Source organism: Artibeus jamaicensis, unplaced genomic scaffold (genome assembly GCF_021234435.1).
Source record: "Artibeus jamaicensis isolate MK-2021 breed Jamaican fruit bat unplaced genomic scaffold, CSHL_Jam_final scaffold_474, whole genome shotgun sequence".
Classification (NCBI taxonomy): Eukaryota; Metazoa; Chordata; class Mammalia; order Chiroptera; family Phyllostomidae; genus Artibeus; species Artibeus jamaicensis.
The window spans coordinates 7,030,099-7,052,548 of record NW_026522046.1 but is presented as its reverse complement, the minus strand read 5'-3'; the positions used below and the strand labels follow the sequence as shown (position 1 = coordinate 7,052,548).

The 22,450-nt window shown below is 44.8% G+C and overlaps 1 protein-coding gene across 8 annotated transcripts in view; it reads right to left on the bottom strand.

Annotated features, from left to right (window-relative positions):
- Positions 1-22,450, bottom strand: part of MCF2L2 (MCF.2 cell line derived transforming sequence-like 2) — a 211,617-nt gene that overhangs the window by 127,847 nt on the left and 61,320 nt on the right. For all 8 annotated transcript variants that reach the window (XR_008390153.1, XM_053657607.1, XM_053657610.1 and 5 more), the window contains 5 exons: positions 18,957-19,073; positions 14,364-14,513; positions 8,534-8,658; positions 7,636-7,750; positions 7,053-7,172 (listed from right to left, as the gene is read on the bottom strand). Coding sequence is in view for 7 of the 8 variants with exons in the window: in XM_053657607.1 (XP_053513582.1) it covers positions 7,053-7,172; positions 7,636-7,750; positions 8,534-8,658; positions 14,364-14,513; positions 18,957-19,073 (627 nt within the window). In the remaining variant the exon portion in view is untranslated. The remainder of the gene's footprint in view (positions 1-7,052; positions 7,173-7,635; positions 7,751-8,533; positions 8,659-14,363; positions 14,514-18,956; positions 19,074-22,450) is intronic.

Here is a 22,450-nt window from a genome sequence, read left to right as displayed (position 1 = left end):
TAGGAGACGGGATCAGAGAAGAGAGAGAGGGATGGGACTGGAGAGCCCTGCTGTCACTGTGGGAGCACCTCGGCTTTTACTAGCAGAAGGGCAGAAGATCACTGTGACGCAGGAAGCGCCGGAGGTTTAGAGGGGAGGGTCTCATTCATTCATGAAAGGCCGGCTGCCGCTGTGCTCTTGAGAATGACGGAGAAGAGGCAAAGCCGGGAGGCCAGGTAGGCGGCTACTGCAGTCGTCCAGGTAGAAGATGTGGCTTAAACAAGGCCGGCAACCAAACCAGCTCCCGCCTCAGTGCCTTCCCCGGGGTGCTCCTCCCAGGTCAGCCAGCCCTGAGCTCCCAGCTCACCTCCAGGCAGGCCCTTCTCTGACTGCTCTATCTACTCCCCGAAACCTGCCCAGGACCTCTCCCCCACTTTGTTTTCATTTTCTAACACTACCTCTATCTGAAAATCTTTGCTTACTTCAGTGTACAATTTCTCCTTCCTTTACCCACTTCCACTGGTACGTTAGCTCCATGGGAGTGCTTAGTAGGCATCCCATAAATATTCAATCAATATAATGAATGAAGGAAGGAAGGAACACTAGTGAATGAATGAATGCACTAGATGATGCAGCCACCTGCTTGGCTGGAACCGTGTGAAACAATATTGACCTGTGAGTCAACACAGGTGACTGCCACGGTCTCCAGGAGCACAGAGATCTTATGCCTCCTTGCTGACCATGATGAGCGTCTAGTACACCACACTGTCCTAGTTTAACTTTTTACAGTGAGGTAACAGGGACTATACTGAGGACCCCAAGACCCCTACTAACATAGTTGGGGGGAGGGGAAGTGGAACAGGCTCATTGAGAGTTACTTTGCATATCTAAAGAGCTTGGCCAGTGTTTTAGTAATGCTAATAGCTGTGCCTGCTGGCTCAGAGTCAGGGAGATGGGCCTGACTCTAACCCATGTTGCAGCTCAGAATCGTCCCAGGCTACAGAGTTTTCACAATGGTCCACTCCATGTCACAGGGCCATGCCTGCCCATACTAACAGTGGTGGCCAAGAAAGGCAGAAGATACATGAGGGCTGGCAGAGGTAGCCAATTGTGGAAGGAGTCGAAAGTGGGGTTACGGAGAAGCAGCAGAGTGAGGATTTAAACTCAAGCAAAGGGCAGCCATGCTCTCTTAGCTGTACGGGGAGCCTCTGCCACACAGCTTAGAAAGGAGCAGAAAAGCAAGATGTAGCAGGCATGCAGTTTGGAATTAAGAGCAGGAGCCTAGCTCAGTATAGATGACTGGGAGAAGCTGGATATTAAAATGAGGATCTGCCTAGCTAAGCTACAGACTTCTATCTTTTCCCGAAAGACGGCACTTCTGACTGCCCTGGTTTGGTAAGTGGAGTCAGGACTGTGTGTGTTTAGTTTTAAGGGACTTTGGGACTTAAAAACAGAATTCCGCCATTATTCTGAACCTGTATAACTCTTGAATAGTTCCTTTCCTTTTCACAAGACTGTGGCATTGGGAGTCACTTTTTTGGCGGTGGGCAATGGAACCCAGTAGTTTTGTTACAGTAGCACAAGGCTTACAGGAACATGCGATGACTCCAGGCCATGACAGCTGGCCAGCCCCCTCTTGACTTAAAGTCATTCGTGCTTTCAACAATCTCCAAACCACTCTCCCCACCCAACACTCGCCAAGCCCTGCAAAAGCCCACATCCTTCTTAACCCCTTTTGAATTCTGAGCACTTCTTCACCACCTCCTGTCACAGGCCTTCCTGCTTTCTGACTGGGATGGCTGGTCTTTTTGCTTTCCCTCAGGCTGTTCTTCAAATCATGCTCCACACTGCTAGTAATTCCAGTGCAACATTTATCGTGTCTACATCACTCCCAACTTCAAGTGTTTTCTTGCTTCTTATACTCTTCTGGAGAAAGTTCATACTCCTGAGCAATGCATAGAAAGCCTTTCGCCATCACCTGTGCCTCCTCTTCCTCCAATCCCCTCACCCCCATACTCTGCTGGAACCAGACTAATGATCCTTTTGAAGTTCCCCAGCTATTCCGGCAGCTTCAGACCTCCATGACTTCTCTACCTGCTCTCTCTGCCTAGAAAGCCCCATCTTTCACTCATCAGCCCTACTCCCGACCACCCCACCTCCCACCTCCTGCTGCACCCACACTGCCCTGGAGCTAAATCCAAATCACTCTTCAGGAGTCGTCTTCTCCAGGAAACTTTTCCCAATGCTCTCTTTTTATTCCAGTGCCCCTCCCCTGTGCTCCCATAACACTCTGTGCCTTTCTGGATGAGAGCAGACACTTCGCTGCTGTGATCTCTTATCTATTGCCCTCAGTACGCCCCGGACCCTTGCAGGCATACACAGCTGTTATTAAAACAGTACACAGCACACATTAGGTACTTCAGACCAAGTGATTGTTGTGTAAAACAAAAGGGAGAAATGATCTACAAATCAAGGAGTGGCTATTTAAAAATAACTCGGCTCGATACCCAGTGCACTTACTGCGAACAGCAAAGGCCTGATGCACTGTTCACCATTCCTGAAAGGAGGTTAGAATGTTAAGTCCTCAGGCCATGATTTTGGATTGTGTTGCTCACTGCTGTGTCCTCAGAACTTAGAACAGTGCTTGGCATGGTAGGATATCAATAAATATTTGCAGAATGAATGAAGAATGAATGAGACACTGCTACTAGAACTGCTCAGCCACTGCACGTTGGACCTAGGAGACATGCTGTGGCACAGAGAACTGACCCTCTGCCCCTGTGACGTTAGCGACAACAGCTAACATTCAGTCAGAGCTTACTGCCTGCTGGGCACTGTTCTGAACACTTATGTCGCTTGTCTCTTCTGCTCTTCACAGCAAGCCCTTTAGGTGCTGTTTTACGGAGGAGTGGGGGTCACGGCCCAAGGTGGCCCAGGTAGGGAAGAGGAGAGCTGGGCTTCACACCTGGTTCTGGTCACCACACACTGAAAAATGGCCGCACTTCTTCTGCCTAAGCTGAGAGACCACTGAGGTTGAGAAAACCTGTCTGACTTTAGTCATGGAGGAGTGTGAAAATGTGGCCATCTATTGACTTCCTTTCATTAAGTCCAGATGTCTAATTTATTAAGAACAGCACACCAGTTTTCTGGGAATAGGGAACTTCAGCACAGGCTGTTTCACAAGAGCCCGGTGCTGGCCATGGCTTGCACTTGGCTTGGCATGTGGTGTCTCACCCCTCACAACTGTTCTTAAAACATTTGAGATTTTTGGAGGAAAGATGGGAGTAATAGGTCCAAATGGGTCTTGGGGAAAGATCATACATATAAGTTAGAAGCCTTCACTGGATGGCTGGAAGAGCACTCAAGTCGTTTTGTCTTCACAAGGACTCTGTGAGGTAGGAATTATTATTATTCACCATTTGGCTGAGGAAATACGTTCTGAAAAGCTAGGAAACTTGACCGAGGCCCTAGGGCCACATAGTGGTAGTCGTTAGAGCTGAGTTGTTTGAATCTGGTTCCGTCAAACTCCGAAGCCTGTGTTCTCACCTTCCAGCCCACCTGCCCCCTACACGAGCTGTGATCATTGAGGTACAACCACAACCCTCAAGTCTTTCACAGAACTTCACTATGAAACCCCCACATCACAGCTTATTTTTAAGTCTACGCAGCTCCTGCTCATGATAAATAGGCAATAAAACCTAAGTAAAAAAGGAATCGTGAGACAGAAATGCTGAAAGCTGCTGCTCTGATCACAAGCCTTTCAGCTGCTGAAAACTCCAGGAGGCTGGATAGTCAGATTACAATGTGTAATTCAAAAGTATTTATTATAATAACCGCTATTTTTCTCCCAAAGACCCTCTGCTATGGTGAATGAAAGATGAGAGTATTTATCACGGAAAAAAACCATGAGAGACAGTGATGCTGCTGCACTGGGGAGTCCAGAACGCACCCACGGAGGATGGTGTCGGACGGAACGTGTGCACGGGGAAGGGGGCCAGGCAAAATGAGGAGGGCAGCAAGGGACTGGCTACTGAACCCAAGCAATAGATACACGGGAGTTTATTGTTTTCATCCATGTACTTTTGTGTGTGTTTGAAAATGTACATACACACACCAAAAAAGCCATGTTCCCTCTAGACAGATTATGTCCCTGAAAGGGTAATACTCTGGGTTCCCTGCCTTCCTGGACACAGTAATGTAACTGCTGGCCCTTGGCCTTGGGGGGAGAGGCCGAGGCTGCAATCAGGCTGGCTGGCCCTGCCCCGTGCCAGCCTGTTCCTTGCTCGTTCATCACTGAAGGTCCCAGGATACTTCCCGGCCAAAAACTCTATAGCAAATTCTGCTTTTATAAGTCAGAGAGTGGCCCAAACTGTTTTTTCTCACAATAAAAAAACATGAGCACTCAAAGAACTGCTAAACCCTCAAACTAAAATAAGGTTAAAAAAAACAAAAAAAAAAAAAACGGGCTTAAGTAGCACACACCAGGAATGCGGCAGTGAGTCGGCTGGAGGTTGCCCGGGCAATGATGTCACGGCACAGAGCACCTTGGCAACAAAACAGAAATGAGTGTGTGGCCATGCCAAAAGGGAAGCTGACTCCTGAGTACAGAATGAAGGACAAACCCAAGCAAGTTGTGGCAGATTCTAGCCAGGTATCACCTTGTTTCTTTAACACTTTACAGACAAATGAGAAGATTAGCCAAGTCCTTATCATCTGAAGAAACGATGCCTCTGAGTGAAGGTAGGTTACAAAGGGTTCCGGTCATGATAAGGTATCTTTGTTCAGTTCACCCAAAGGCAGAGGAATAGGTCGGCTGCATCCTTCAGAAAACAAGTGAAAAACAGGTAAGCAAGGCACAAGATGGGTAAACCGACCCGCCTGGATGCATCTGCAGCGGGTTAGTCCAGCTGCTTCAGGAACTTTGTCCACAAAGGCCTCATCATTGGGTTCACAGAGTTCTCCTACGTCCCGTGACTGCAGGCTGTGCCCCCAGCTCCAGTCAGTGATCTTTAAAGTATGTGCCAAGTCCCAAGTATGTACCAAGTCCAAAGTATGTAAGTCCATAGGAGGTGGGCAGAAGAGGGAATGTGGATGCAGTCACGCAGATCTAACCCTGCTATTTAAAACCCAATCCAGAGCACCCTCCAACTGGATTTTATTCCCGCTCCACTGAGAGTAAAATCCAATCCTCACGCCACTGCTCCCACTTGTTTGTTCCTACCTAACTCACTATGTTGCAGACGCCCGCCTTGAACCCACCAACCCCATTCCCACCTCAAGACCTGGAACTTATGCTTCTCCGTCTTAAATACTGTTCCCCACATCTCTGCACAGCTGTCCAGATCTCCGGTCGACGGTCACCTTCCTCAGGAGGCCTTTCCTGACGACCCTCACTGAAGGAGCAGCCCCATTCACTTTCCATTATATTCTATTATCTTCTTCATGCCACTTGTCATTATCTGATATTGTTATTTGTTTGGTTACTTTTACGTATTTATCTCCGTCCAGTAGAATGCAAGCTCCAGGAAAGCAGGGTCTTGACTGTCTGGCTGGCCGTCGTGATCACAGAACCACAGGCACGGAAGACCTGGTAACGCGTGAAGGCCTTCCCGCTGGGCCGGCTGCCGCCCTCATGGGAGCCCTGAGCACGCTTTTTAAACCAAAAGTAGAAGCGCTGGGCTCGGTGAGACATTTTTCTCATATATAAATGTATAGAAGTGAAAGCACATAGTATCTACATTTAATAAGGAGTTCTTTTGAAAAAACTAAAATTACATAAAATTGGGACTATCTTGGAGGATCTAAGATGTATGTGACACGTGAAATTGTATTTTTTCACATTTGGTAAATGTTTCTCACGTCTCGTGCCTTCAGCACTGAAGTGTTTCGCTGTTGGTGGTCACTGATCACAGAGAGACTGCTCACTAGGGAAGGATGGGATTCCCGAGTGAAAGTCGGGGCACAGGTGGGCCAGGTCACACACGTGCAGAAGACCTGCTGCTCAGAATCCACAACCCGGAGCTCTGAGGACCAGCAGGACCTTAGTTTACATTTGCTACTATTCTGGAGGCTGTGTGTCACCCCCACACAGCCTCCAGCCTCAATGGTCTCTATTATGCGTATGTCAGTCACCTGGGGATCTCATTAAAATGTAGATTCTGATTCTGAGAGGGAGCAGAAATTCCTCATTATAACAAGTTCTCACTCATGTGACCTCTGTGCTGCTGGCCAGAGGATCACACTTTGAAAAGCAAATACCTAGTACTTCAAAATTACCGCCTGGGAAACATGCCTCAGGATCAGCTCAGAAAGTGTTAACCATGTAAAACGTGATCTCCCCAACAGACAAAGACAGAGAGGCTAATGAAAGAAAAGCAGAAAGGAACTGCTCTGGAAAGAGATGACTGGATTTCCTGAGTCATAATGAGACGAGTTTATGCGGACTTAAAACAGACTCACTCCTAAGTGAGACCTGACCTGTGTGCAGATCTGGAAGACTGTTTAATTTTGTTAAGAGAATTGTGAAATATCTCTTCCTTTACACGCCTGATATTTACAACTCTTGGGGAATGAGAAAGGAGAAAGCGTTGCCAAATCTGGTAGGAACAGAACTAATGGGGGCCCATTTCCCCCTTTTCACGGTCTTGCTTGTTATAAAACTAGTTTCTTTTTTTTTTTTTTCCCTGGTTTCCCCTTCTAAAGTTTCCCCTCCTTACCACCAAACCCCAGCCCATGCCTCCACATCCGGGGCCCTGTGGGTAATGTCATTCATTGTCACCTGCCTTCCTGCCGCTCCTCTGCTAGAAGGGGCAGGGCAGCCCAGAGCCCTCACCCAGCCCCACACAGCCTCCAGCCTCAATGGGACGCTCCGGCAGCCTGGACAGAACCCTGCACTGCAGCATTAGCTGCTCATGGGCACATCTCCTGCAGGACCTGGGGTGAGGGCGAGGTGACTCAGAGGGCAGGATCTAGGGTTCCTCTGTCCTTAGCAGCCTCCCAACAATGTGTGGGCATGACCTGCTACTGTCCACAGTGACTACCTTTGAATTCCACAAAAAAAGGCAAAACCAAACCTGGGCTTTTTCGCTCAGTTTTTTGTGCTCCTTAAGAAGTTGATCCACACGCATCACGCTGTCTCCGATGTCTGTAAATTCTGCTTGCTCTGCCAGTAAGTTGTCCAGGGCAAGCTTAACCTACAAGACACATAGAATAGTCCAGAAATAAGCCCATGAGCACCCATCTGGAGGTAGAGGTTGGCTATTATCTAAGAAAACTCAACAACCCAAAAAGGATTTGGGACCAGTGTGTATAGTGTATATGCATTGCAGCTCATGAACTTGCAGATTAAGTGGGGATAGTGGGGTTGCTTAGACACCTGTAGATGGACTATTAAAGCTACAGTCAACAGATTATCAGTCAAAAAGGAAGACAAACCATCAGTGAAATACCATGTACCCCAACAAGAAAATTGGACTGTGGAACATTACTAGCCCATTGGAAAAGTGAGAAGAGGCTGTCTGAGAGGAAACAAAGATTTGAGGAGGGAGCTGGGCTAGAGGAAGGAGAGAAACCCCAATACTCAGAGTTCAAGGCAGGAGAGAGAACGGAAGGTCACTGAACCCTAAAAGGGAGTACTATTAAATAAGAAAATAGCACCTCACAAAAACTGTGCTCAAAGTGCTGGAGCTGTAGGCATTGATTAAGCTTCAGGTGATGCTCAGACCAAAACTGTGTAAAGGCTTTTTCTGTTTCATCCAATTGAACTAGTAACCTGTCGAGAAAGAACGAGACAGCAACATTGTGGTTAACATTCATTTCCACAGCAGTCTGCACAGACTCCTGTAGGTAACACCCATGTTGTCAGTCATTGTTTTAATTGTAGTGATGTGCTTGTTATGAAAGTCTGTATCATTATGACTTTCTCATAGTTCTGCTGGTTCCCATTTCCCATTTTTCAATCAGGCAATTTAAAAAGATTTGACTTATTTATTTTTAGAGAGGAGAAGGGAGGGAGAGAAGGCGAGAAACATTGATGTGAGAGAGAATATAGGTTGTACATGCCTGTACCATGGAAGAACCCACAACCCAGGCAGGTGTCCTGACCTAGAATCAACCAGCAGCCTTTTGCTTTGCAGGATGAGCAACACCAGTCAGGGCTTAATCAGGACACCTTCAGTGCTAGGCAGACACGTCCCTGCACCTGTGGCCCTGTGCTTTAAAACATTCCCCTGGTAAACTTGCCTTTGTGCCTTTTCTTTGACAAAGCACAGCACCCAGACAACTGTTATTTGGAAATGAAACTCAACTGCTACTACCATCTCCCTTGAGATCCCTGGGATGACAGCTTTTCATAAGTGGAGAGAACAGCATTCTCATAAAAACATCTCTGTAGCTGGATGCCAGATGGGTACTTTCTTTTTTCCTTTGTTGTCTCAAATATTATTCTTTATAGATTCTACCAAGGCCCAGTACCAGCTGTTCTAATCTGTCCTTGGTTGCTTTGGACCACCTAGTTCTAATCTCTCCTAAAAAAGTATCTTCCACCTTCACTCACCTTTCCATGGTAGCTACATTCTCAAGTTCATTGGGACTGAGTTTGCCGCTGGGACTTTTGGTCGCTGGTTCTTGAATACATGACAGCAATGTGGTCCCTTGCTCTCCAAGTAACTTCAGCTCATTCTAGAAAAAGAAAAATACAGTCTCTTTTATGAGAAATTAATGGAAGAAATTCTTGGTAGATTTGGGGTAAGGAGAATGGTAGATCAGTATATCTTTCACTTAGGAGATTAAATGCTAAAAAACTTAAGCTACAGATTTATAAAATGAATTAACTTATTCTTAATGGGTCATAAGAGGTTACTATTACCCATGCTACAAAATTTAAAATATACAAAATGATATATATTGAAAAAGTAAGTCTTTTGTCCACAGCCCATCCACTTTCTTTCTCCAAAAGCAACTGTTGAATTTTGTGTACTATCTCAAGCTGTTGTAAATTAAAAGCAAAATTAGTTAATAAAAACTGGTTCTGATCCAAGAGAGTGGCCGGAAACAAGAAAATGACAGATAGTGAATGTTCAATGCTGGGAACTGCCATGCGACAATAATGCAATAGCTGCTAGTTGACATGAAAAATAAAACTTCATCTGGTCTCATTAGCCTCCTCCCACTTGCTTCCACATCGTTTGGCAGAGATGGGCAGCAATTTCAGTTTGACATGGAAAGATTCACACTTCCAAGGCAACTGTATTCTGCTATTTTTACAGAGACTTAGGGCTCATGCAACTGGGCATGATCTCCCTCCAAATCCAGCAGCTCTGTCCTCCACCCACACAGTGCAGGTGTTTCTCAATGCCCGGAGCAAGGCAAAAGGGCTGAGGCCTGGGCTGGAATTTTGCTCCCAAGAGTGCTGGGTTTGGTTGCTGGGTTACACAGGGGGCTGGTTTGGTCCGCCCGAGAGTGAGAAAAGTCCCAAAGTCACAAAAGAATCACATAGGCACATGAATGCTGAAGCTCTTCCTCCAGGCCGGGCCACCTCCAGCCTTCACAGAGCGTCTAGCTAGTTCCCCATGAGAGGAGTCTTACGCCCTCCACTCTGGTCACAAAGAAGTCCAGCGCTCCCAGCCTCGGGCTTTGCTCCTGTCTCCCACCCCCTCCAGTATCCACCCACTTGAACACTTCCATTGTCCATACTCAGCCTCATGACTGATTTGACTAATCTAGCCCCTCAAGACTTTTGGATACCCCCTTTGGCTCTGTCCACTTCAAGTAACACCCCAAGTGGGCCACTTGGCTGGTGTCCCAGCCCGAGAACTAGACATATCCCTTCTTTTCCACTCCAGGCATGGGCCCTCATTTCTTCTTATCAATGTTCATTAAATATTTGTAGGTCAGATGAATTAGTAATAGTCTTAAAGAAACCAGGTGATAGCCGGATCAACAAATAAGATATGCCTAGGGAGGGGCAGACACATCAGTAAATCCTCAGCTTTTCCTCCTCTGCTTACCCACTACGAAGGGTCCTGGTTTTCCTCACTCAGTTTCTTAACTGCTGGTGAGCTTCCAGCATTCCAGCAGTATTCTGACATTGGCTATTATTAGAAAAAAAAATACATATGTAATGTGTGTGTGCATGATACAGAGTTGGAAGGAAAGGTGGAAGGGCCAAAGAAGAAGAGGCACATTGCTAGGGAAGCTTGGAAGAGTGACACACCCAAAGGGCTGCAGAATGTGAGGCAGCGTGTGACAGAGAGAGAGGTGGAAATCATAGTAAGTGGTGTCCGATGCTATGGGCACCCTTCACATGGTTAAAAAACAAGGTAAACTCATGTCCCAGGTACAGCTTTGGGAACAGGCCCCAGCTTCAGTAGGGTTACCAAAATCTGCCATGAACAGAGGGCAAGTTTGAGGAACTGTGGTACTTGAAAAGCAAAAAGACAAGTTGCTCAGCCCCAAAGTGGAATGTGCCCTTGTCCACAGTAGTGACAATTCAAAATATTTCGTACCTGCATAGAGCAGGCGCTGACGCATCAGCACAGAAGTCAGATACAATGCTGAAGCAGTCCTGAGACCAACTGCGGTCCAGGGGTCAACACTCAGTTGCCAGAATCATGAGAAGGTCTTGCGGGTCCTAGGAAGTGGGTCAGGGAGGTGGAGTGGGGCCCTCAAGGGATATAAGCATTTCACTCTTTTAATAATGGATACGGCTGACCCAGTGTGTACTCATCAGTATGATTCCATCGCTAAGAACACACCCTTGGTCCAGAAGCAGACCCACTTCACAGAGTAAGGGGACTTCTCCAGGCTCAAAAGAATGCAGATTTCCTGGGGGAATTCTTTCCTATGGCAAGGGTGAGCATGAATTGTGGCACTTATTTAAAATATATTTATAAAATCTATTACTGCCTGCCAGGCCCTGTGCTCAGCAGTGCCAGGGGCTGGGAGCAGAGGTGGGTTGGGAAGTAAAGGGATGAGTCAGACCCAGGAGAACATATGGGAGATGAATGCATTACAGCCCTTGTTTCATTTTTATTACTTACCCCAATTCTGCCACGACATGTTAGCTCTACTGTTACGTTTTGTTTGTACTGTCACCTAGTGAATTTCAGAACTGGCCCTTAAAACGCAGTTCTTTATAACTGACGAAAAACAAAGTCCCTGGAAGACATGAGAGGTCTTCAGTAGCTACCAGGAGACATCTTCCTATGGCACAGAACTAGTACAAAACACTGTAAAGGTATCAACACTGAAAATACTCATAAGAATACCAATTTCCTGTGCAAAACGGAGACCTTTGTGCCCGTTCACTTCTAATGTAGGTTCTCTGTAAGTAGAGTTTGAACACAGAGGTCTTTTTTTTTTTTTTGAAGTTGTTTCATTCTAATTTATTTAGAAGTTTCCATTTTTACTCCCCAATAGATTGAATGTCATGTGCTTTTCCCCTCAAGGGTTACTTATTGTTGTCTTGCTCAGCCAGCCATCCTCATAAAAAGACTGGTTGACAAGGCCTGGATTTTCTGCAAGAGTATTAATGCCGGTTTCTTCTCCTGATAGAGGAGAACAGAGTTCACTCGTAGCTTTCCCACTTTCTGAGCACCAAACTCACCTCGTTTGTACAATTTTGTCCCAATTTCAGGCAGACTATCGTAAACATCTCCCAAATCTCCCTGCGCAAAATTGCTGATCCCCATTATTCCAATGCTATTTTCTGTTGTTATCCACTCATGTTTCTCTGTGAATTTATGCACCGAGAGCAGGTTGGGGCCAGTGGACGGGCCCCAGGGTTGCAGCAGGCAGGGCGTGTGGGTGGCCAGGTGGTGCCCTGGGTGCAGGCCTGGCCACAGGCTCCGCCACTCTCTGAGCACCACATTTGCAAGGGCTCCTGAATGGAGGGGACTTACCAACTTTTAAGACTACATAGTTATTGCTAGGGCCTATGTCATTCTGATTATCTTCTTGATTATTTGTTACCTTGGTAACATGAATGGAACTGTTATCGTGAATACAGAATTGAATGAATACTGAATGGAACAAACGCTGAATACTAAGCAGTATTCATATTTGTAAACATTGCTCTATCACATGACTGAATTCAGGACCACTCTTCCCCCCGTGCATGATGAGATTAGGCTACAGCTCTGTTCAACTTTTTTTTTTTTCTTTTAATATGTGTTTTTATTTTTTTTTGCTATTTTTTTAAAAATAAATTTATTTATTTTTTTTGAATTGTTTATGCTGTTACAGTTGTTCTATTCCCCCCTTCATTCCCCTCCACCCTGCCCCCCCAACCCCACCATTACCCCCCTTTAGCTTATGACCATGTGTCTCAAGTCCTTTAGGTTCTATATTTCCCATCCTATTCTTGCCCCCCCCATCTATTTTCTATCTACTGTCTATGCTACTTGTTTTCTGTACCTTCTCTCCCCGTCTCCTCCTCCCACTCCCCTGTTGCTAACCCTCCTTGAGATCTTCATTTCTATGTTTCCACTCCTGATCTAGCTGTCCTTTTAGTTTGCTTTCGTTTTAGGTGTGGTTGTTAATAACTGTGAGTTTGTTGTCCTTTCACTGTTCATGTTTCTTTAACTTCTTTTTCTTAGATAAGTCCCTTTAACATTTCATATAATAAGGGCTTGGTGATGATGAACTCCTTGAATTTGGTCTTATCTGAGAAGCACCTTATCTGTCCTTCCGTTCTAAATGAAAGTTTTGCTGGGTAGAGCAATCTTGGTTGTAGGTCTTTAGATTTCATGACTTGGAATATTTCTTTCCAGCCCCTTCTTGCCTGTAAGGTCTCTTTTGAGAAATCTGCTGACAGCCTGATGGGGACTCCTTTGTAGGTGATTGTCCCCTTAGCTCTTGCTGCTTCCAGGATTCTCTCCTTCGTTTTAATTTTGGCTAATGTAATTATGATATGCCTTGGTGTGTTTCTTCTTGAGTCCAACTTTTTTGGTACTCTCTGGGCTTCTTGGATTTCTTGGAAGTCTGTTTCCTTTGCCAGATTGGGGAAATTTTCTTTTATTATTTGTTCAAATAAGTTTTCCACTGGTGGTTGTGTCTTTCCCCCTTCTGGTTCCCCTATAATTCGGATATTGGAGCGTTTAAAGATGTCCTGGAGGTTCCTAAGACTCTCCTCATTTCTTTGAATTCTTGCTCCTTGACTCTTTTCTGTTTGGCCATTATTTGCTTTCTTCTGGTCCACTCCATTGATTTGAGTCCCAGTTTCCTTTTTGTCGCTATGGGTTTCCTGTGGAATTCCATTCATTTCCATTAGTTTAGCCTTCATATGTTTCTCTAATTTGTGGCTATAATCAACCAGATCTGTGAGGATCCTGATGACCAGTGTTTTAAACTGTGCGTCTGAGAGTTTTGCTATTTCTTCGTCGTTTAGATTTATCTCTGGGGCTTTGAGGTCTTCCTGCGACATTTTTGGTCTGTTCTGGCCCTTTAAATGTGAGAAGCGGCGCCTTGGACTCCCAGGTTGCTGGGTTGTGACGCTGGTGGGTTGCTCGGTCGCTCACTAGGTCCAATCCTGGGTTTGGAACTCGTGCGTCTGGATTCCTGCGTCTGGATTCGAGCGTCTGGATTCGTGCGTCTGGATTCGCGCCTGGGTCCGTCGACCGGAGTCCTCCTGTGCAACCCCTCACGAGACGCCGGTTTCGCCCCTTACCGGTCAGGCTGAAGAATTTGTTGTTAATGGACTTCCGAAAAGTTCAATTTTCCGTGTTCTGGTTGTGTTTTCTGATGCTAATATTTAGTTGTCCCTAAACTTGGTTGTGTGAGAAGGCACGGCACATCCACCTATACCTCCATCTTGGCGGAAGTCCTCTGTTCAACTTCTTATTTCAACAACAACAACAAAAATGAGACTCTTACCCTCTTTAAATGAACCCACAGTACAGTGTCTTAGTTGAATAAAGCACCTAAGAGTGTAAGCCCAGTGCCCTGTGTTTCTGGCCTAAGTGAGCCAGCAAGCAGAGGTGACAGCCACCTTTGAGGCTTAGGGTGGAGACTGCCTGTCTCTATGCAATGCTTAAAAAACCAGCTTGGAATAAGACAATAGGAAGAGCTGTTTTGCTAAGAGAGAAAGTCTGTAGGGTTACAAACAGGTTAAGAAAAGTACATATTTGCTTTGGGTTTGTAGTTATCTTATTACTGCCTATGGGTCCAAGAATCTTTTCTTTTTTAAAATTGAGGTATGATTCATATACCTCAAAATCCACCCTTTAAAGTGTATAATTTCATGGTTTTTCCAAAACAATTTCATCACCCTCCAAGTCACTCTAGGAAAAGGAAGAAGAGGTCTTAATTCTGCTCCCAGCTTTCTGGAAGAGGCTGGCCCTCTGCTGACACAGAGGCTGGGCTGTGAGAGGCCACCGACCACTCACCTGCAGCCCGTCACGCCGCCTTGTGTGGGACTGAAGAAGCTCCTGAGTGGAGGGCACGTCTCTAGGAAGCTCCACTGCAGCCAGGTGGGCCCCAAACGTCTGAAGCATCTGGGCAGTGGTTTTCAATGTCAAGGCAAAGTTTTCTATGGCCTGGAAAGTCAGAAAATCATAACGATGTGGAGGGATTAACATTCTCCAATATCTGTTATCAATGGAAAGACAGTAGAATCCACTACTATTTCCCGAGTACCTACAATGGGCCATGTATTCTACTTGGCCCATTGATAACTGCTGCACGTTTATCTGTCATCTCAGTGATCCAGAGTGGGGGTATCTTATCTCCATGTTATAGAAAAGGAAGCTTCAACAAGTCGAGCGAATTGCCCAAGACCCTATTACTTGGGCAATAAGAAAAGAAGGCAGGTGGGATTCAAACAAGGTCAGCTCTTTCAATTTCAGAAGGCTGTTTGTTACCTTAAGAACATGTAACACTAAATCCGACTCAGGATTTACACCAGATAAAATGCTGAAAAGTGCAGAACCTCTCACTACTGCCTCCACTAACACTTTCCTTCCCTTCTAGCCCGTACCTGCCCTCCATCTTCCCAACACCTGCACCCACACAGCCAGGCTGCCACCGAGAAACCTCTCAAATGCTGCTGAGAGGATATGACATTGAGGGAAAAGATGAGTGCAGTGATTAGGTCACTAGTGACGTTTAACAGAGTCATTTATGGCAAATGTGGGAAGAGACTGGGGGGGCCTCTTCCTCTCTCTTCTCCTTTACAAAAATTTACCTTGTTCTGTGTCCCTTTCACTTATAGACAGACCCTACTCTGCCATTAAACAAATACCAGCTAATGAGTTAGTGACTTCACAGCTAACATCCACAGTGAGATATCAGCATTCTGGCAGGGTGCTTTCGGAAACACGTAGCCTAACCTAGAAAAAGTAGCTCTGATCATCAGAAGAGTTAGTGGAATGTGAGTGGCTTTTCAAAATCCTACAAATCATCTCACCAGCCAGACCGGCACTGCCTCGCCATTTCCCTCTGCTCCTGAGAAAATTTTGCCCCCGAAGGGCAGCACGATGTCTCCTTCATCTCTCCCCCCCACCCCCGGGGTGTGGCACTGGGCCTGTCTCACTGGTGGCCTACCCAGCAGCTGGTGAATGGTCGGAGCAAAGAGGCCATCCTGATTTTCATTTGGGAAAAAGTCATTTCTGTTCCTACATTATCAGAGAAATATTACCATTTCTGAAAACCCAAACACACATCATAAAGAATGTGCCAGATCTGAGGGGTCCCTTCCTTACACCAGAGGCCAGGGCCGGGGCCGACGTGATCAGCTTACAGAGCCCAGCACCCACCGCCCCCACCGTCAGGACCTGAGTCTTCTCTGCAGCAAGAGCTTTCATTTTTGAGCCCTGCTGTGGGCAGAAGCTCCCCCACTGGCACAAGCACTGATGAAGAACAATCTTTGACATGTTTTTTTTCTTCAATTACAGTTGACACAATACTATATTAGTTTCAGGTGTACCATGCAGTGATTAAACATTTATATAATTTACCAACTAATCCCCTTGATAAGTCCACTACCCAGCTGGCCCCTAGCTGGCACATAGCTATTTCAACATTATTGACTATATTTCTTATGCTGTACTTTACTTCCCGGTGGCTATTTTTGTAACTGCCGATTTGTACTTGTAAATCCCTTTCACCTTTTTCACCACCCCCAACCTGGCAACCCTCAATTTGTTCTTGTATCTACGAGTTTGTTTTGAATCAGCCACGATCTTGAACCTCACAGTACTGTAGACCTGAAAAGTCAGTCAAGCACTAACTTCTAAAAAAGTCTTTTCAGTACATCAGTGTCATTATTTTCACATAATCTCATATCTATATAAGATATTCTTTGAACTGCATTCACTAATAGCTTATGATGAATAATAAAAATTTCAACTTATCAGGGAGTTATAAGAAAATATGAGATTGTTCAGTATTTTGCTTTACATGCCCTATCTTTTATAACACATCTCAATTAGGTATTATTGTTATCACTGCCCTATATCACTGCTCTATAAATGAGGAAACTGAAGCATATGGGAGCTAAGTAATTTTCCCAAAGTCATACAAAAAATAAATGGCAGAACTGGAATTGAACCTGGGTAATCTGGCTCGGGGCTGGCACTCTTAAACACAGTTTCCTCTTGGCAGTCAAAACCAGATTTAATAAAACTAGATCAACAAAAGATGTGGCTTTGAGAGCTGAAAGCCTGAATTAGCCTGCAGAGGCCAATCATCTCTAACTGGGCGGTCCTCCTGGGTGAGCGGTGTGACACCTTTGAGTCTCAGCGTCCTCGTCTGAAAAATGGGGGTAAGGTTTTTTGCAGGGCTTTGAGGACCAAAAGGAACAGCAAATGCAAAAGGACTTTGGACACAGTAGGGCACCTTATGAATGTAATAATAATAACAGAAACGACCCAGGGGCCCAGGTGTGAGGCCTACAAATGCCACGCTGGAGTGAGAGGAGAGCCAGAGGTTTCCTGCACAGGCCCTAATGGCACAGGAACTCCATTCCAAGGGTCTGGTTAGTGAGTAATCACGTTGGAAGTGGTACAGAGGAGCTCATGCTGAGTGGGGGGGGGGGGGGGGGGGGGCAGGAATTAAAAAGAGCCTGGCCTTAGTCTTGGCTCTGCACTACTTGACTATAGGACCTTGGGTGAGTCACCTCTGTACTCTGAAAGTCAGGTTCCTTACCTGTAAAATAAGGTGATTGACATCAATGACCTTTAAGGTTAGGACCTTTTCAGTCCCAACTTTTTATGAGTCTAAGTGATGTGACACCCAGAAAGCACACTGTTACTAAAGAAGGATCTACATATTCATAAGATATGGCAATAGATATTGTGAATATGTATTTCTAATTACAATATATATGCATATATATATAATAAATACATGAAACATGCAAAAGGATGTAAAGAACATCTCGATGTTTCAACACTAGTTGCATTATTTAAAGTTCACTATACTATGTTTAACACAAGCACAAACACAAACCAAGGGCAAAAACTAGGCCTGGGGGGAGGGGTTGTGCATGCGCATGTCTGCTCAGGTCATGTCTTTAAATAATCAGTGTTCGAGACCACAGTTTTCTTTACCTCTCTCAATTCTTTGTTGTCTATGACATCAAGGTGCACTCATCTCTTTTACTTCATTTGTTGCAAGTTTGTGTTATGTCAAAAAAATCTAAGGCAACTTGAAAAACATGAACAGCATCATAAAAAAAAGGACAGGTAGAGAAATCAGAGCAAAAGGGGGAGCTGGCTAGCTCAAAAAGGCTGGTGGGATAGTAAAATTCTTTTACTTGTTAAAGTAATGTATGAAAAACCTAGCAAGTGAAGAAAGCAAGCGTAGATGCCTCCGGGTGCCGTGTTTTATGCCATTTAAAGAAATCACTTCCTGGGACCACCCTCGTCACACCCGTGCGATGTTCCACTCCGGCTTCCCTCATATCCCGTATCCCATAATCCCTCCATACTTACGCTTATTTAGAAATTACACATTCATGTAATTTACACTCCTTATTTGTTGGTTTGTTTGCCTTGTTTTTTGTATGTAGTCTCTTGGAGTCACCATTGTCATGGCAAAACTGACGGGAAGCTTAAAGGGAAGCTTGCCCAGTTCATGGGCTTTCCTCCAGGTTTGGGGAAGGGACGTGCCTTTTTTTAAATTACATGGCATATGAAGAAGTGAGGGAGGAATTAAATCTGTCACTTTGAAATTGTGAGAAATCTGTTTCAATTCTTAGACTTCCTTTTTTAAAAAATCATAAAACATTACACTCTACAGCGCAGTGAATTCTCACACCTAATTAAATGTCATTCAGGTGCTGGGTAACATGTGTCCAAAGTGACCAGATACAGAGACCTGTGCTGATACCACAAGTTGTCGTAAGGGTGGTGAACGGAGCTTTTCATTTTGCTTAGAAAACCTAATTTTTTCAGGGCTCTGGGGGCTAAAAGAGCAGGGAAAGGGGAATGACAACTTTATGCAGAAACACATTATTTGGTGAGTTTCAGCTTCACTTTCTCCTCAGTATTACTGACCCTTCCAGTTTAGCAGAATAACCACCAATTTGACTATGTGGGGAAAAGTGAAACACTATATATATCTATATATCTATATATATATATCTCAGGTGCTTTCACAGCTTTCAATCTGTCTATACATTAGAACCATCTGGAGCATTTTGTGAAACACTCGTGCCTGAGATGGATCCCAACCCATGTAAATCAGTTTATCTGGGGTAGAGCAGGGTATCGGTGTTTTGAAAATTCCCCAGGTGCACTCCAAGTCAAGCCCCCGAGACTCCCGTGTCAGAAAAGGAGCCAAGCTGAAGGTAGTCAGTGGGAGAAACCCCAGCCTTTTCCCTTCACCCTAGTTCCCTGCTTCCCTCGTGGCTTGGAAAATCCAACCTTCCCAGGGTTAGGTAGTCATAGGTGATGACCTCCCAATGGTTGACCTCAAACTCCCCTGCCCCCTGGAAAACAAGGGGAGACACTGAAAAGGGCACACAGGCCAGTACTCACAGTTCGATGGTTTATCCATTGACTGTGGCGATAGTCCAAAGTCCCCCCTAAGTCCTCTGTCAGTTGGCTTTTGTCAATGTAGCCTTGGAGGTCAGAGATGGAACTTAATAGGACAATCTAGAGAAGGAAAAAAATAATACATTCCTCACAGATCATTAAAGAATAGCTCATCTAGAGTCTACTGTCATGGAAATAGTACGACTTTGCCTTCTTGGACTCCTATCCAAAACAGTTGTTATATCCAACAGAGAAAGTCCCCTTCCACGCTCCCCTCCTGAGAGAAGAATGCCAATATGTTGAATGGTCTGTAGCAAAACAACAGCTTGGATCAGGGAGCTCAGCTCTAAGCTGCCTAGAAGTCAGGTCTTGCCTGAGGTGATTTTTTGTCAAAAATTCCCAGCTTGAGGTATATTCTTCAGCCACCAAAATCAAGTGCTGTACTGACATCTAAAAATCTGCAATGAAAACCCTCTTAAAAAGGGTGGGCTGATGAATAACATAATAAAATTGGAATATAAGGACCTACTAAGGAGTAAGTATTAGAAAAACTCATGCCCTGGCTGGGTAGCTCAGTTGGCTAGAGCATCTTCCCAATACGCCCAGGATGCAGGTTCAATTCCCAGTCGGGGTATGTACAAGAATTAACAAATGAGTGCATAATAAGTGGAACAACAAATTAATATTTTTCTTTGTCTCTCCCCCTCTCCCCCCAAAATTTGTAAATTTTAAAAAGTTTTAATAAAGATTCACTATGTCCATGCACCCCCATGAGGAACATTGATATGCCGCCATCTGATCTTTGTGGAGGAGACGGGAAGGTAACAGAGTGGGTTTTCGTAAATGAACGAGCCTGCTGCTGAACGCCCCCATGCTGGTGAGTGAACGCCCACACGTCTACAGCAAGATGACACATTCCAGAGGGCCCCCGGGCAGGGTCCTGGCGCTCTGCCCCTCACTATAGCACACCCCCTGCTCATTCCTACCTCTGAGGTGCAGCCCCGGAAGCTTTTATCTAATGAACTTATAGTCCTTCCCTTCTTGTTGGTAATTTTAAAAATTGATTTTTGTTCAGAGAATATGAGAATATAGGCTTCTATTAACATATGTATTAGTCCAGCGATATACCCACTTCGGAATGAAAACGAGATAGGTTAGGGCCCAAAGTCTGTAAGTTAAAAATAAATGGACTCATTCATCTAGTAAATATGTGTGGAACATCCAATACACGTCAGACGCCAAGGGGTGAAACAGTAAACCCGACAGGCCCTGCCTTCCAGGACGTTAGGTCCGTGGCACATGATTGCTGCAGTCCACTCTGCAACCTCATAAGGGCCCAGGACTTCCTCCTTCATTTCTGAAGGAGCTTGGGAATTTTAAAAATTATTTTTATGATACAGAAAAAGAAAAAACAATCTAAATCTGTCTGTACCTTTCTTTCCAAAAATCTTTAAGTCATTTTGGGAGTTTCAAAGTATTTTCAGTCTTTCTACAATTAGAAATTACAGGACACATAACAAGAAATTATCAAGTGAAAAATGACTTTTCTTCTCAGAATATTATGGTGACACTTGGAATTAGAAAAATACCATTATGCAACATGGTACTGGGCAGACGTGAGCTGCCCCACAGCCTGCAGTTTCAGAAACTATCTTGCCAGGTGGCACATCTTCGGCTCCACCTTCTGCACAGGAGAGGCAGGTGTGCATTCCACACTTGCCAGGACTCTGCTTTCTCATCTTTCCCGTGGAAACCCCAGAAAGGACTCAGCTAGGCTTTTCTCCATCGTGCTGCAGCCTTCTGGCCAAACCCAGCGTTCCCCCAGGGGCCTGTGTGACCGCCTCCCTGGGACCTCTGAGTACAATGAACTTCATCCTCAAGCTCATGCTTGTTTCCTCCAGGGCAGCACCAGTTTGCACTGCATTTAACATGTACATTCTCAGAACACCTGTTACAGATTAATTTTCAAAACAAAGTGAAGAAGACAACCAACAGCTTGAACACTTCAAAAACGAAATATATTTTCAAGTTTGATTACATCAAGCCTGGTAACCTAGGACTCTGAATTCTGCAGCACATCTGAGCTACGAGGGGAAGACAATCTTCTCTTTAAGGTGAAACAGTAGCCCACAGGATAAACTTTTCCATTAACAGATACCCTGCTAAATGTGCCAATAGTTTGAGTGATTGAGAGTTTTCTAAAAAGCTGATTTTAGTTTAAAATTAAAAGTATGATGGATAGGGAATCGACACATCACCACAAACAGAAGTAGTTAAAGACACACTGTCGAGACAAAATAGTGTTCACTCTGTCTTTAGTGCAGACACACCATATGAAAAGTGGGACATGGATCACGTACATTCCTGTGTACGTGTTAACGCCTGGAGAGGCGTATTTTATACACAACCAGGGAAACAAACACATCTGGCATTTGGGCAAATGCTCCATTCAAACTCCAGAGCATTTTCAGTGGCTAGAAGCAACTGACCACTCTTCATCTCCAAAGGGGAAAAGAAAGCTTATGTGTATTATGACAAATTCATTAACCTCTTGTAAGTCGTAATTTCTTCCCCAATCTTAACTGTTACTCAATTTAGAAAAATAGAAAAAAAATTCATGGCTCACATTTCCCTTAAACACTCAGATATTTTAAAATAAGTTTTAAATTGGAATCAGAAATTCATTTTGAGCCCTGGCTGGTGTAGCTCAGTGGATTGAGCGCGGGCCTGCGAACCAGAGTATTGCCGTTCGATTCCCAGTCGGGGCACATGCCTGGGTTGCAGGCCAGTTCCTCGTGGGGGACTCATGAGAGGCAACCATACATTGATATTTCTCTCCTTCTTTCCTTCCCTTCCCCTCTAAAGATAAATAAAATCTTTAAAAAAAAATGGAATCAGAAATTCATTTTGAGACCAAAGTATAGGAAGAAAGTATTTTAATAAACTTGATTATTAATATAAAATGGAACCCAAAAGAGGAAAAATAAGAGTGAAAAGCAAAGAGAAAAAAATGAGAAAAGTCCTATGTCTGAGATGGTCAGTTATCACTGAGACGGGCTAAATACTTTCTCAGAGCAATTTCACTTAGAGTGGGGATTTTTGCTCTTTTGAACAAATCATATGTGTAGGTGGTAATAAATCCAAACAGAGACAGTCATTCTAAGTAGAAAAACAGCCTTCCTCTCACCCTACCCTCGGTCTCCACTGCTACATCCAGGAGGTAACTATTTCCACCAGGTTCTTGTAAATCCTACATGTCCTTCCTCCTGTGATGTGCGGGTGCACCACCCCATACATGTCCCTCCTGCTTATTCAAATGGAAGCACACTTCACATGCCAGTCTCCCTTAGCTTTTCATCCCCACTGAAAAATATATCTCAGGTGGACTACAATTTAAGGTATCAGTGCGAACTCTGTGATTCATATATTCATATTACATATGTGTGCTTACACACGTGTGCTTATGTGTATACACATGCACGCATGTATATACTCTA